Source organism: Synchiropus splendidus, chromosome 8 (assembly GCF_027744825.2).
Source record: "Synchiropus splendidus isolate RoL2022-P1 chromosome 8, RoL_Sspl_1.0, whole genome shotgun sequence".
NCBI lineage: Eukaryota > Metazoa > Chordata > Actinopteri > Syngnathiformes > Callionymidae > Synchiropus > Synchiropus splendidus.
Genome location: NC_071341.1, coordinates 14,041,917 through 14,057,374, shown reverse-complemented (window position 1 = coordinate 14,057,374; position 15,458 = coordinate 14,041,917). Strand labels below are relative to the sequence as shown.

The window sequence follows — 15,458 nt, the reverse complement described above, 5'->3', positions numbered from 1 at the left end:
TATCCTGCAGTGGTCAGTAGCTCCCAATATTTATCCAATAAAATAAAAAATATGAGTATAAATTTCAGAACTGTATTTCCTCATGATTTGGAAAAATATATATTGTCTAAATGTTAATTTAGTTGACATTTACTTTCAATTCCCTACAGTCTATTGAACCCTTGATATGCCCTTTCTGAATTTGAATTTATTTAAGGCTTAAGTTTGTGTTTACCTCTGTCAGAGACTTTAAATTGTTTTAGTATGTGAGTGGCATTGTCCTTATCCACAGTAAAAACCCGTCACATGCTGCGAGGTCTGGCTCATACAGGAAGATCCCTGCAGCAGAAATGAAACCCTGACTTCTCACTGTTCGGGGTCAGAAGCTGGGAGCAGCCAGAGAAAAAAAAGTGGTTTGATCATTAACTCGTTGCTTGTCTTTTTAAATTCCATGGAATCCATCTTAGACACACAAAAAAGCAGGAGCGAGGATAGATGAGGAGAACACACGGGAGGTCCTGCCACTGTCTGCGTTGGATTGTAATAACTGAAAATAATCCGCCAACGCAAACCAAAGTTTGTGTTGCTTAATATATATTTTTTTTCACACTAAGCTCTTAGAGGACAAGACAAGCAACCAACATTGGAATTTAACATGGCTGTTAATGTTTGTGACACACTTTTATAGCTACACTCATATCAATAAAAAGCACACTTTAAAGCAGTCACGACTAACCCATTCTGCGACATAGCACATCATCTGAACAAGAGCAATCTACTTGCAGGACGCAACAACACAGCTGGAATTGAACTAGCAACCACCATCTGAGTTCCGGCAAAAAAAACAACAAAAAAACAAACTATGATGGTCTCTATTTTACCCAGTTCATAAAATGATAATACTGTTTGTTACCCATCATCCTAATCTGCAAATACTCTTTCTTAAAATATAACTATATTTAATTCATTGATAGTTAGACAAGAAATTAGACATTGAATTCCATTTAATATTGCTTAAATTCTTGTATTTTATAACATACAAAATTCATTTAAATGACAAAATAAATAAATTAAAAGATTATGCTATTTACATTTACAAAGCAGAAAAATGTGGGAAATATTTCTGGGGGAAATATTTTTACAACACTGTTTTATCATGTAATGCAGTTTAACTTGGTCATGATTCAGTGACATAATTCCGAGAGTTGGCTGGAGAGAGACAGACAGAAGAAATGCTGCTTATAATTAGAACAGAAAATTGGAAGCTATGAGTGTCTAGAAACAAAGTTTTTAAAAGTCTGATTTAACCACAATATTTGCATAAAACAAAGAAAGATTAATCACGGTTTCTGCTTCCAGTCGTTCACAACCTTTCCTCAGGACAGTGCAGTGCTTCCATTAATTGGCTTCGTGTGTGTGTGTGTGTGTGTGTGGGGTCCTTGTACAGGTGAACTTGCATGGACCACTAGAAAAACACCTACCTGTCAGGACCTTATGGAATTGGTGGCACATTTTGCTTATCCCGACAAGTTGAAGCCTAAATTTTAGGCTCAAAATGTCAAAATAACTGGGTCAATATAGTTCTCCTGGTTAAGGTTAGCTATTTGTTTTGGATGGTTAGGTTGTGTGTGTCTGTGTGTGTGCGTGTGCAGTGGTGGAAAGGCGACTTTAGGACAAGTCTTCTTAAACATAAAACCAAAAAACCAGTTGCAGTTTCTGTTGTTGATGGTTTCCTCAAGGACAGACCTCACCGCATCATCACTTCTGAAAAAGGGGGTTTTCTCTCCAGCCTCCACACTGTCACTCCTCCTTCCCCAAAAACAATGATGCAGTGAAAGACTTTCTCGCATTGTTCCTTTTCTTTGAGATAATTACAGCTTAAAGCTCGACACGCTCTGCATTGTGCGGCACTGTGTCATTACCGGCAGCTCCAACTGATAATCCTGCTTCCTCAGCAGTTAGAGACTGCAGACATCATATTTATTCACTTAAGATAAGCAAAAACGCTTGTTTGAGGAGGATTCACGTTTGTTGGGAGAAATTTTATTCGCACCCTGTTTTTATTTAAGCCACAATTCACATGAAAAAAACTTTTTCTTTTTCAGGAAATTTAAGTGCTCAATGTCTGCTGAGGCTTTTACCTAACTAACTACTGACTACCGTCGCTTTCCACTAGGGGGCGTTCCAGATGAACTCACTTTCATTGATGAACAACTCAACATCCATTAATCTTCCCCAAAATGTTTTATGCTCTTTAATCTTCCTCACAGCTGCGTTCATTTAGCCTTATTAAATAGCTATTGACAAGCATCTGAAACAGCACACGCCAATGTCATGTGACTATGGAAACTATCCACCAATTTAGCATAGTAATTCCATTGAAGGTCTGTGAAAACAACCCTTCAATGGACTATGTGTTGTGGAGTGTTTGACCCGCTGTGTTAACTATAATGAGGTGACTCTCCTCTCCAAGTGAGGAGTTTCCAGACACGTGATCACAAGATGATACTGCATAGATCTAGGGTTAGGCCGCTTGACTTTCTTCGGTCTCCACTAGGTTATTATTTATGTCAGATACTGACTCAGGAGGGTTTCTGCCTTCACTAGAAAGCAGAGGAGCCAATGCCCACTTGTGAAAGGTTAACAATGCAAGGCAAAACCAAGAGTCATGCAAGAGCTTTGGGAGATCTTCAAAGCCTGATAAGAGCCGGGGATAGTTCTAAGTGAGGACTCAAACAGGCTGTCCAGGGTCTTATGTGTTTAACTCTCAGGTTTTGGTCACAAGTTCCTCCAGACCTTTAAGAAACCATAGCAAACTCTCTGTTAAAATGTTACCGGTTCCAAAATGCTTCGTCATTCACCTGCCTGCTTTCCTTTTCCAAACAAAATCACACTCTGTCTTCTTTTCTACCTGCCAGTCTGCGTTAGGTCCTTTGTATCAGAAGCCTTCCAACGGGTCCCTTCTATAGTTTGTGATGGTCAAATGGTATGTTCAGCCCTTCACTGGCATCATCATAACCACTCAAGATTTGGATCAGTATTTACTCAAGCCTCCAAACTCTGACTGAGCTAGATGACCTGACATCAATGGAAGAGTTGGCGGTACATGAGAAAGATGTGCAGTGGCCTCTTATGCCCCGCCTCCACTGTCACCATTCCTTGTGGTTCTAGCCCATTTTTCTGAGGCTGACTCAAGTATAGTGCGATGACTTTAGTTAGTCCCTACTTCCGACAGGTTCGTCACAGTGGGCTGGAGCTACTATCTAATTGGCCAGTGGAATGACGTAGCATTAAAGCATCACCAGCTCTGAATGGACCACCGTATTTGAAATCTGGAAACAGCAAAGAAACACCTTTATTCTGTTCTGATTTGAGGAGATGTCAGTTGTTTCCATGTGGCTATGACATGACTTGAATGTCACGCCCATCACCACCTGGATCTTCAACTTGTTCTTATGGAAAACCAACCAAGTCCGTGTCAGAAGGACCATAAATGGTTCTGTGAGATGTTCCCACATGCTGGCCAAATGAACAGCATCCAGCTGTGTCTTCAGAGACAGGGTTCTGGAGGAGACACATGTTATGGAATCTATGGAACAATAAATTAACTTCCCTCTGTTAAAGGTTAGGTTTTGCCTGAAGTTTTTTCTTTTGTGTGAGCTACATGTCTGGGCTGTCCATGTCTCAGGTGGACAACACCGTTCTGGTCTCACAGAGCAGCACTCATTTCAGTTGAAAGCCTGGAAGCCTGTTGTTCACATGGAGACACAAACTCGGCAGCCACCTCTTGCACGTGATCCTGAATGATCACCACTGGTGCAGCCTCATCGTGATTAAAGCCTGACCCATGATGTGTACCCCCCTCTTCCTCCCGCACCACATCGCGACCCCCTGCTTTCATACCCTCCTGTGGTTTATTTATATCCTCAAGCAGCTATAAATCCACAGGTGAAAGTGCTGCCCTTTCCACCGATCAATCTCCCCTTCCGGGCAACTTTGCGTTCAAACAGTAAACTCAGGGTAAAGAGGTGGTTTGTGCCTTTATTAGATAATAAATCACATATTTTTACTCAATTAACATGGTGGTATTGTGAACAATGGAGGTGACATCGCCCCCGGAACGTTTCATCAATGGAAATGCATAAGTGCTGGCAGGCCTGTCTGGAGTGCTGAATAGTTTATGAGCGTTTACGGCCCGCGACCTTTGTAATTATGGTTCACTCATTTATGCAGCGAAAATATGTCTCTGTGAGCATTATTGTGTTTTCTTCCCGGCACCACCTCCCCTGTGACCAGTGGGTGCACATCCACACAGACGGTCCGAGACATTTGGTTTTACAGTCTGTGAAAACAGCCTTTGTGAAACACGACATTCCTCACTAGTCGCACTGGTGAGTCGGCGCTCGCACACCTCAAACAATCACACGTCTCCCCCTCCTGCCGCTGCCGCACTCGCGCTCCGATCTCCTGCCAAAATTTGGCCATGCAGTACACAGAGAGGTCACTTCTCTGCTGACGCTACAGACTGGAGTTTGTAGCTGCACGTAGGTCATAATGAGCTCCCTCTGCGGTGTGTGTTGACCTCCGGTGTGAAACAATTAAAGCAGCATAGTCGTGTTACATTCTTTATTAATGTGTGAAAATAGCAGCTCTAGTTCTAGATAGTTCTACATACATTCAACCTTTGATGAGTGACAAAATATGACTTAATAAATGATCTTGATGAATGATGGAATTAAAGAATAAATCCTTGAATGATGCAAAGATGCAGAATATTTGAGCATATCTTTTTATTTAAATTTGAATGTATTTCCTTATTTATGCATTTTTTTGTTTTTTTTATTTTCTGTATTTCATTTATTTTAGTATTATTGCATTTCCACATATATTTGGTTAAATAATTTATCATTGTTTGTATTTCTGTCTTCACAAAAAGTTTTTCCCTCATATACCTTTGATCTTGACTGTGCTTAGGTCACAGCTAACCAGAGAGGCTCAAAGTGAAAACAACCTGGACACCTTCGATGTGAGCTGTCTGGGCATGTCTAACTGAGAGGAGGCCCCAGGGCAGACCCGGTCTCTCTACTGACCCTGACACACATCGGTATTCCCTCAAAGAGCTGGAAGAGGCGACTGACAAGAGCAAAGTCTGGCCTGCTTTAATGCACCTGCTGCCCCCGCAACCCAACCTTTGATGATAGCTGGAAATTATGGTGGAATCATGATCAGATCTTTAAAAAGTTTATAAGTTTAACATTCAAGACGACGCTGAGTCATGAAAATGTATTCTCTGTATGTCATTATTAAAGTGAACAAGCCTAAATAGAAGCATGGGGATTAAATATCCCCAATGAAGTGAGATTAAATTGTGCTGAGTGGAGTTATTCGAGAGGTAGGGAACGCGGCTTTATTTAAATAACAGACCTAAACGAGCGCTTGGGTTTGTTTACGTCGCCACCTGCTGGATGATAACACCTTCTTTGACTCATCACTTTCACCACAGCCCTTTTCTGTCCACACAAAGTCTTGACTACCTGCTGACTGGAAAACCATTTTCCTTTCATGACAGTGTCTTTCAGAGTCTCTATGCTTGAGTGGCGGCAGTCAGCTCCGGTGGGAAAGGCTGTGGATGATGTGATGACAGGGGGAAGTGAGGAACGGCCTAAAAGCTCGGCAGAGGACAGTGACATGGCTAATTTGCACTGAAGGTAGAGCTGCTGAGTGAAAATGAGAGGCGCAAATATGCAGTAAAGAGACACCGACTTGAAAGACGTCACGTGACCGTTGCCTCAGGGCTGTCAGGGAGGATAATAAAATGGAACAATTATTTAGCGTGCGGTGTCGAAGCATACGAACACGAACATTTCATCAAACACACGAAATAACCAAATTCAAGCAATTTTCTTAGAAAAATCCTTCTTTACCAGAGACATATTGTATTTATTTCTAATCTCTGATGATTATTTATTTTAAAACAAATCGATTGTGACTGCTAAATATGATTTTAATGCAAAAAAAATCCAACAGGAACATAAACAGGTACACTATTACTATTTGGTCATTCAATATTTTATTTCATTCCTCCATCTGATATCCAATGTCAATTTTTTTTGTTCTTGATTTTTGCTGTAAATACAATGGACAACTAATGTAATCTCTTTTTAAGTCGTGACTTCTCTATCCTTGAGATGACTCTTGGAGAGTGTCACACACAACTGGTGTGAATGGTCGGCCCATGATTGAGAGGTTGCCGGTCCCTGACTTCTGTGTCCCTGGATAAGACACTGATTCAGATGGCACACTCTCCTTCACTTTCTTCTCCAGACATCCTGCTCATCTGCTGTGATGCAGCCTAACATCTATGAAAATCAAGTCAGTCTTTGAAAACCGCTGGGTCAGCATAAATACACATTTTACTAAAATGAAAAAAAAATGTTTCGTGTGAATGTAATTCTGAACAAGTGTTTCGTTTTTATTAAAAATTTAAAAAGCTTAAGACAGAAACCTGTTCACAACAGAGACCACTCACCGTCCCCCCACCCTCCAAACTGAAGAGTCATGAACTGAAACTGCCAATAAGGCTGATCACAGCACAATTAAATTGATTCCAGTGCATTCTATACTTGTGTCCCTCCCATCAGTCCTCTCTGAGATAAGCGTCTGGTATCTCTTCCTCATCGCTGGTGTTTTCAAGCGAGGCGGCGTAGCTAGCCAAACGTTCCACCTCCATCGCTTTAGCTTCGGCCAGCTTTTTGTCTGCGTCTTGCGACAGTTTCCGAACTTCCTCCACCTGGAACTTGGCCAGCTCGATGTTGGTCTGCATGGTGACAGACGACTGCTCGGCTCCTGTAAACACAGAGGTACATTCTGTCAGGCTGCTGACAGAGGTCAGAGGTCGTCACAACACCGGCTCGTATTTGGATATCTGCTGTAGTCACGACACAAGCACTCGTATCCGTCATTTGCACCAGAGAGATGGCGAGTGAAGGCAGGCGACCCGACGCTCCCTCAAGAGAGACCCTGACAGCAGGTGAATAGTCTCTGACACAAACTGTAAGATTTAACGTCGGAAAGTTGATTCACTTCAATGGCTTGAGAGCAAACAATGACATCACAAGCAGCTGCACCTGAAATGAAAGCCGCCTCTGCTGCCATCTCACAAGTCTTAATGGCGTGGGCCCAGGTCGACTCGTAGTGCTGACACCTCTCTTGTTTGTCCTTCACCTGCGAGGACAGAGGGAGTCAATCAAACACAGAGCTGCTGGGCTGTTGTCATATTTACTGTTTCTTCTCACGGGACAACCTCGGCTCGCTGTCCAATGATCAGCTGCCAGATGGAGTCTTCCTGCGACTGACTTAATTTTCCCAGGGATTCCAAATAACGTTTTTGCAGAGCAATGAGTGTGTGCACGGCCTGTTGGGAAAGAGATGGACAGACGATGTCAGTGAATTAAAAACTGTCCACACTGACCTAGGGAAGCAGGTGAGCTATGCAAGTAAGGTACACATAATCATCATCATTAAATGCAGTTTTTGAGTCTGAAAAACATCTGACCGAAGAGGTAGTTGAAAGCCCTTAAAATGGATGTCACTTAATCCCTTAAAAACTATCACAAATTAAACATATTTAGAAGTGATGAAGCAATGCTAATCTTACAATATGAGACTAAAGACTGACCAGTTCACAAGAACAAGCTGACAATATAATCACTTTGAAGAAAGTAAAAATGATGAGCAGTGTTTTTGCTCAACTGAACCACAAAACGATGCAGCATATTTGATGCATCACCTCCATGCATGACGTTCCTTTAGCGAATAAAGATAAATATTTCTATTTCCCTCATTTTGAATATATTACTGCATTATGCATAGACAAGTCAGTCTTGATAATGATACTCAATTGCTCTCTACGGGCAGGAGAATGTCGCTTCAAAAGCTTTATAGTTTCAACATCTCTCGAGCTCAACAACAGTCAAAGCCAAATGATGGGTGTGACTTCATGGCAGAACAATTCATTCATTGGCAAATAATGACACAAGCATGAAACATTAAATGCTGAAACAGTTTAACCACCGGCATCAATAAATACAGTCACAGATTCTAGCCCGGAGGTGGGTTTGACTTTAACAAGATATTATGATGAAAAATCTTGTGAGATTTGAGATCTTGTCACACAATGGGTGGTTGTCATGCGAGTCTAAGAACATGTGGCTCGACCTGTGAAACTGCCAGTAACTCTTCTACAGGGGCTAAAGTGAGAGCAGGCCTACACAGAGAAACAACTGTTCTAACTTAACAATATGACCACTGACCTTTGAATACTCGCTAAAAGCGTGGATGAGTGCAAATGTCGTGCGGGAGAGAAAAGTGCTGGAACTGTCTGACACCACTGAAGCTGCTTGTCTGATCAAAAACTCGTGTGTCAGGTTTTCATCCTGTCAGGGAATGAGAGAAGAATATTATTGTCCTGGTTAGGAGAGTCAACATTTTACCTGGAGAAATACAAGAATAAAAGACAAATTTCAAAGGCCAAACACCCACATTTCATTATTATTTATTATGAAATCACTGTGATGTCAGTTAAGTTTGAAATCTATGCTAAACTTTGCCACACAGTCTGAAGCAGTGTACACAATAGTCTGCTCATTCAGTACTTGTAATAAATATTATATACCAGGGAATCGACAGACTTACTAGTTTGAATGGAACTGCACACAAAGTTCCACCCGCAACACCTGTCCCCACAATGTGTGACCATCTTCCGATCTTTGTTACTGCTTCTCTTCTACTTCTGCAGTAGAGAACACGCCCAGAACTGCAGAAAACAAAGTCATTTGTCAATTTAAGGTGGTTCAAAATATGCAAAAACTAAAATAGGGCTCGGCATAAAAACACGTTTCACAAGGGAAGTCAGTCTTCTATACATTAAATTGCTTATTGGGTTCAATAAATCTATATCTATCTAAAAGACGGTTTTCAAAACAAAACAAGGAACTGTCTCTGCTTGGGGCACGGACATGAGAAGCACGCGGTGTCAATCATTAAATCATAAAACTTAAAATTAAATACTTTTGGAGGTTCATATGTTATTGCAAACTATGCAATGAAATGTTTCATAGAACACAATTTAAGCCCTACCTTATCAGGAAACTAAGGCAGGCCGCTCCCCTCCGAAGCGCCGCCATGTTGATGCACCACTGATTTCCTTCCCCCGGCGTTAGAAGGTTCCGCTGCTGTTTTCGACGCTACATTGTCTCCCTCTAGTTGTTAACACAGTTAAAACTTCTGCTTTAACTTTAATTTCAGACTGAAATGGACAGATAGTGAATAGGTACATAAGAGGACATCATAAGCAACAATCAATTAAATCCCCAATTTGAAATACAAATTATCTTCTTCAGTAGTTCGGCAGTGGTAATTTGAAATGAAAAATGTATTTATTTGGTTTAGTTGTCAGAGGAACTCTTCTTCTCTTCTTATTAACTTTTAACTTTTTAACTTGTAACTTGTATTTTCTGATAAGCATGAATTCTTTAAATTGTTTTTCATTTATTGGCTTTGATAATCCCTAAACAATTGAGTCAGTCATCTCACACAGCTGACACAACAATAGACGGACATGTGGTCAGCGCTACAAGTTTTGAAATGCATAAAGATGAAAGTATTACTACCACTTAGACAAGGATGGTTTATGAGCCAATATATGGTGTGTGTTCACTGACATGCTCAGACATTTATTGAGAGAGTATTCAAAACGTTTTTTTCTTTGGTTGTATTGTTTACAAGTTTCTCAGCAAAACAGCATGTGAGGTCAAAGTATGACTACGCCACCTGTCACTGACCTTTACACTGTTTACTTGCCTTCTGATGTCGCATGTTCCCTCGTGTTTCGCTTGCACTTGCAAACCTGTTGCCAAGTCAGTCTGATCAGAAATACATTACATCAATTGATTAGCTAGGCCATGTTATGACTGGCGCACCGCGAGAGGCCTGGTCATCTCTCTTGGAAACATTTTGGGAATGTTTTGCTCCCTTGGAATGAATCCGCTGCTAATGATTTTAGGATTTTCAGTTATTATCAGTGATGTTTTGCAGCCCATGATAAACAAACAAATGACAGGAAAAGATTTAGTCATGACTTTTTATTTGCAGCCGTCGGCTGTGCATATAATATAACAACAATATAAATATATTCCAGTACAATGTTTAAAAAAAAATGCAAGAACATTTTGCTCTTGCATCGATAAAGCGTCTCTGTCAAAGTATATTTTGCCGATTGTAAAAATAATTTCCACAGAATACAAATAGCAAATACCAATCAAATAAATATTATTAATATTTTCACTCATTGCTGAAATACCTCATTTATCTCTGACAAATATTACATTAGAATAATATGAGTTCAAAGAGAATTAAAGGTGGATGACGATGACTGAACTCTAGTCTTCTCGTAGATAAGCTTCATGTATCTCCAGCTCTTCACCACTGTCAAATGAAGCAGCGTATTCTGCCATCCGTTGGATCTCCTCCACTTTGATCTCAGCGAGCCTCTTGTCTGCGTTGGCCGACGTCTTCTGAGCCTCCTCAACCTGAGACTGGGCCATCTGGATGTTTGTCCTGACTGTCAGACAGGCCTGCACCGCTCCTGGACACCATACAAATCACACATGCTGCTTTTAAACCACTCTGGCAAACTAATGATTCCACTCTTCAAAACATAATAACATAATAATTAACATATTAACATCCCTATAATGTTCTGGGAGAACACTGGCTGGATAATGCCCATTTCATCCAGTTGTATTTTAGATTTTTTATGCTACATTTTTTCTTATTAATTTATTTATCAAGAATAACTATAAGAGACTACATAAGAACATTTACAACTAGTTTTTAAAAATAGAATAAATGAATATATATCAAAATTGTGAATAATAAAAACATTTTATAAATTGATAAAATGCTACTCTCATATTTCTTAGGAAAAACTACTTGCATATTTAAAGCCAAACTTCATGTTAAGTCATGACTTACCCGATATATAGGCTGAGTCAGCGCTCATTTTGCACAGGTTGACTGCGTGAATATACATGCTCTCGTATCGTTTGCATTCGTCACGAGAGTCACGTACCTGCGGGAGCATCAAAGTTATAAACATATTTAGGAATCTGCATTCTTCCAAACTTAGTTTTCACTTGAGTCAACCTGAGTAAAGTTGAAGACCAGACTCACCTCTTGTCTCTGACCGTTCACGACCTGCTTCAGCGAGTCCTCCTCAGCTGGGGTCATCTTTCCCACTGAAGACAGATATCTTCTCTGTAGAGCGATGAGTCTGTGGACAATCTGGACGGACACGCAAACAGGTCAGACTCAGAAATCCCCCTCGCTCTCGGACAGCTATCTGACATCGCACCTTTGAATGGTCCGTGAGCGCGTCGATAAACGCCAGGGTGGCTTGAGACAGGAAAGTATTGGAGCTATCTGTGACGACGGACGCAGCTCTTTTGATCAATGAGTCGTGGGACAGATTCTCCACCTGCTTCAAATGTTAGAGTTAGACCAACAACTCCTTGGTGCATTAGATGAGTCTCCTGCCGTCACCTACCTGAGTGAACGGGACGGCGTAAAGGTTCTGGTGGAGATTGGAAGACGCCGGAGTGGTGTGTGCATCTTTCCATCCTGCAAATTTCAGGGCGTGGGATTTACTGAAGAGGATTTTCTCTGGGTTTCTGTGGAGGAACGCAGAGATGTTACAGCGCCAATTCTTGGTTTGTTGCTGAGCAACATGACTGTACCTCAGCAACCGTGAGCAGACTCCTCTGGTCTGGGTGGAGTGCCGCAGTTCAGTTTTCAGAAGCGCTCCGGCGGCCCGGCTACCGCAGGTTGAACACTGCCTAACAGCTTGCATTTTTCAGGCGAAAGACTTTCTCTCAGATACAAAGGTTCCTAAAATGTCTGCCTGCAAGTGTAGCAGCTGTTGAGATCTCTGGATCTGGATCACTGACTGACAGCGACCGTGGCTCTGCTCGTATTTGTACGGCTGCGGACCCGTCTGATTGCGTAAAGGCTATTGATCTGTTGACTCTGTGCTGCTGCAAATGTGCGTATTAGTGTTATCTGCAGAGCAAACGACGTGAATCTGGTGTGTGTTCTGCTTGTGCACATTACGACTGCGTGCAGAAAAGGTGATGGAATGTACTGATGCTTATTAGATAACAGGCGGAGGACCTTTAACGTCTGAGGAGCAGTTGTTCTGCACTAGTGGTTTGGGATCCAGAGGTGGGTCATGAGCGTTTCCACGGCAAAAGAATGATCTGCCATTATTGATATCATGATCATTGACCGTTTAACTGCCAGACAAAGTTGGGCTCAAAGATTGGGGGTCAGAACTGTACCCAAACTGAGCCATCTTGAACATTAGGCTGACAGTATACCTGTGCTATTTTAAAAAAAGAAGCATTAACAAAGTCTAAAATAAAAAATGAATAAATAAATAAAAAGGGTTAAACTGTTGTGTATTGTGTATCTGAGGTTTAAACTGCACAATTTTTCTTCAGTATATTGTTCAGTAAGCTAGAATGGTTGAGGATCACTGCTCTTTTTGGCTTTGTGCATGGACTGAACGAACATGGACTTGTTCATGGACTATCAGCCCCTCCAGTTATATCTTACTGTACCAATGTCATGTTTATTTTAACCTGGCAGAAGAACATGTCTGCGGTTCTGGTCACTTCATCAAGCCAAAGCCAGGTATCTCTGTGTGCTGTTAATTTGAGAGATAATTCTCCCTTTTAGCTTTGTTGTGCTAATCCATCAACATAAAAGGAGGTACAAAACACTCTCAGATAATTGATGGAAAGAAGGTCCACATATTAGATGTCTAACTCACGTGTCAAGGGGCTTCTTGTGTACATTGTTGGCTGCAAGTACAATTCAATTTTTGTGCACTATCTCCATTTCAAGACTTGCTAACAGTTCATCAATGCCAAAGGTCAAAGGTCAAAGAAGATAAACACAATGAGGAAGGATGCAGACAAATTGATGAAAGGCATTTTATGAAACTTTGTCAATCACAGGTCCAAGTCTGCCTGGCCTCATGTATGTTTTCATATGAACTTGTTCTTGTCCTTGAGCACCATGATACTTGTGGTGTAGCCCATTGTCGTGAAAACAAGAGGGCAGGAATGCCAGCCAAAGCGTTCCACAGTAGCTATCAAATGAAACCTTTTCTTTTTCCTGGGCTGCTCAGGTGGTATTCACATTGGCAGCCATCAGTCATCCCAGCTGTGGCTACAGATGTAGCTGACCACACCTGTTTGTACCGATGTAAATATATCTTTTTATAACTCAGTCTCCAAGGAAAACAGCTAATAGCTCAAGACTTAAAGACTCATTTGAGTTTCATATTTCACGGTGAAACATTATTTTATTTTGGTTTTGTGTTCACATTTTCAGTCGTTTTTTTCTTAAATCAGTGATGTGTTCGTTTCACTGTGATGCTGCATTGCAAAACAGAATAAAGTCTCTTTCAAGGCATGAAGTTTGACTGGAGAGTAAGTGACAGGGATGAGCAACAGAACGGACTCTTCAGTCATGATGTGCATCTGACATGACATGACTGGCTGCTTCCCGCTCCATCTTGAGCTCGACCTCGACAAGAGTTGTGCTTCCTTCCAGACAAAGGGTGGTCCATCCATAGACCTCGATATCACACACTCATGATATTGCAAAGATCAAGGAATTGTCATTTTGACTCGTGCTACTCTCTCCTGGCTTGCATCTCCATGGTTTCTCCAGTCCTCTGCTTCCTCCACCTGCTTCCAGTCCCAGAATCCACCTCCAGGCTGCAGATGAGCTCAAGGAATCTGCAGCTGTGTCTCTCTGCGTGGGTGACACTGATGGTGAGGCAGAGATCATGCATCATGATTGGCGCCTACTTACTGACATTTATTTCTAGTAACAATTAAACTTCTCTTTTCGATCTTTTACCCAAACTACTCCATCTGGGTCATTCAATCTTTGACTAGAGCTCCCGACAGCCTTCACTTGTGTTATTTGCTCAGATGCCGTTCACCGGCGGGCGGGGTTTTGGAGCGTTGGATCAGATTTGGTTTGAACCTGTTCGGCAGGCTGACGCAGAGCTTACGTAAAAGGCAGGCGAGCCCCAATGAGGAAGTCTCCACCAAGTCCACCTGCTTGCCAAACAAATAGGAACTTCATGTTGAGCAATGGGACCCTGAGCCTTTAGGTTAATAATCACCTAGCTAAACAGGAAATTACTGCTGAGCTCTGGAGGACACACACAATGCACAGCTATCATCCTCATGTTTCGGTGGATTCTGTTTGCAATGTCATAAAAATCAGCGAAATCTTCTTGACTCTTGACCCATGGAAGCAGTGGGAGCTCTGTCTCAAGCTGTTTTCCTGCTCTTGGAACTTCTCAGTCTTCTGTCCAGTCATGGAGCAGGTTCCATCATCCCCATTTGAGTTCAGACTTTTCATTGATATCCTGATTTATCACAGAGCATGATGAAGCAGCAGACGTGCTGGCAGCTTCTTATCGCCTCTGGCAATCAAAAAAGTGTGTGCAGCTGGAGCAACTTAGGACAGGGAAAGTGCCAATTCAGCAGAAATCTCAAATGCCCACGATCAATGCAGCTGAAGAAGACCAGCTGAGGGATGGAGCAGAGTCTCTGTGGATCATACTGAAATACCATTCCATTTACCTCCTGTAGTTTATCTCAAAACAATTGCTTGCTTTTATTTAGTTTAGTGTATATTTTGTTGAAATAATTTAGATTAATAAACTAAATGTCAAACTCAATCTCATAAACCATCGCTGTCGTGTTTAGTTATTACTCTGTTGTACTATAATAGCTTGCTATGTTTGTTCATTTGTAAGCAGCCAAAGCCCTTCTGTTTGTGCCTCGGGTGAGATTTTAACCAGGTAACTCAAAAGATTCATTATGGGACTCATTTAATATCTTAAAATCCGTAAGATTCTACGCTGTGTTGTCATTTTGCTGACGCTGTTTAATGGAGTTTGACCCATTTTCCTAATTCGAAATGAAGAGTAGCAGTTATGTGAGTGGTTAAATATAAACCACGAACTAATCGTTAAGGCTTATTACATAAATGAAAGTGCGTCCGTTACACCATTGTTGGCTCTGGAGTTCAAATCAGTTCCCAATACATTAGTTTCCTCGGCTAGAACCACAAAATCTCCCCTATAATCTTCATTTTGCGACGGATTATGCTCGTACTCATCGTCTGAATATTGAGTTTAAAACCATCCAAGGATAATAATAATTATTAATTTTCTTTCTTCACGAATAGCATCTTTTATGCAGCAATTCTGTGAGCTACCTGCAGATGTCACTGTTGTTCCAAATATTGAGCGTTCATTTTAAAACAAATTTTTATTTTATAAATTCAGGAATATTTTTTTCATTCAATATATTTTAACTGCATCTTTCTTG

The 15,458-nt window shown here is 41.3% G+C and overlaps 2 protein-coding genes across 3 annotated transcripts; both read right to left on the bottom strand.

Annotated features, from left to right (window-relative positions):
• Positions 1-5,961: 5,961 nt before the first annotated feature.
• On the bottom strand, positions 5,962-9,181 carry LOC128763701 (diablo IAP-binding mitochondrial protein-like). The gene is made up of 6 exons (XM_053872797.1): positions 9,118-9,181; positions 8,674-8,794; positions 8,292-8,414; positions 7,283-7,393; positions 7,107-7,203; positions 5,962-6,825 (listed from the first exon to the last, which is right to left on the bottom strand). The coding sequence occupies exons 1-6, from the start codon at positions 9,162-9,164 to the stop codon at positions 6,617-6,619; spliced, it is 708 nt and encodes a 235-aa protein (XP_053728772.1). The 5' UTR covers positions 9,165-9,181; the 3' UTR covers positions 5,962-6,616.
• Positions 9,182-10,112: 931 nt separating this feature from the next.
• On the bottom strand, positions 10,113-11,990 carry LOC128763700 (diablo homolog, mitochondrial-like). 2 transcript variants are annotated; one of them, XM_053872794.1, is made up of 6 exons: positions 11,775-11,990; positions 11,585-11,708; positions 11,393-11,518; positions 11,212-11,322; positions 11,014-11,110; positions 10,113-10,624 (listed from the first exon to the last, which is right to left on the bottom strand). In XM_053872794.1, exons 1-6 carry the CDS (start codon positions 11,885-11,887, stop codon positions 10,419-10,421), a joined length of 777 nt encoding a protein of 258 aa, XP_053728769.1. In that variant the 5' UTR covers positions 11,888-11,990; the 3' UTR covers positions 10,113-10,418. The 2 variants fall into 2 exon arrangements, with proteins under 2 accessions (XP_053728769.1, XP_053728771.1); XM_053872796.1 differs by having other exon boundaries at positions 11,393-11,515.
• Positions 11,991-15,458: the final 3,468 nt, after the last annotated feature.

What these genes read in the sequence shown, in the direction of transcription:
- LOC128763700 (XM_053872794.1), bottom strand. Translation starts at nt 11,887, where the DNA reads ATGCAAGCTGTTAGGCAGTGTTCAACCTGCGGTAGCCGGGCCGCCGGA. An exon ending in CGCTCACGGACCATTCAAAG is followed by an intron (nt 11,323 to 11,392) that starts GTGCGATGTCAG and finishes GTGTCCGTCCAG; the next exon opens with ATTGTCCACAGACTCATCGC. An exon ending in TGAACGGTCAGAGACAAGAG is followed by an intron (nt 11,111 to 11,211) that starts GTGAGTCTGGTC and finishes ATGCTCCCGCAG; the next exon opens with GTACGTGACTCTCGTGACGA.
- LOC128763701 (XM_053872797.1), bottom strand. Translation starts at nt 9,164, where the DNA reads ATGGCGGCGCTTCGGAGGGGAGCGGCCTGCCTTAGTTTCCTGATAAG. An exon ending in CTTTTAGCGAGTATTCAAAG is followed by an intron (nt 7,394 to 8,291) that starts GTCAGTGGTCAT and finishes CTTTCCCAACAG; the next exon opens with GCCGTGCACACACTCATTGC. An exon ending in TCATTGGACAGCGAGCCGAG is followed by an intron (nt 7,204 to 7,282) that starts GTTGTCCCGTGA and finishes CTGTCCTCGCAG; the next exon opens with GTGAAGGACAAACAAGAGAG.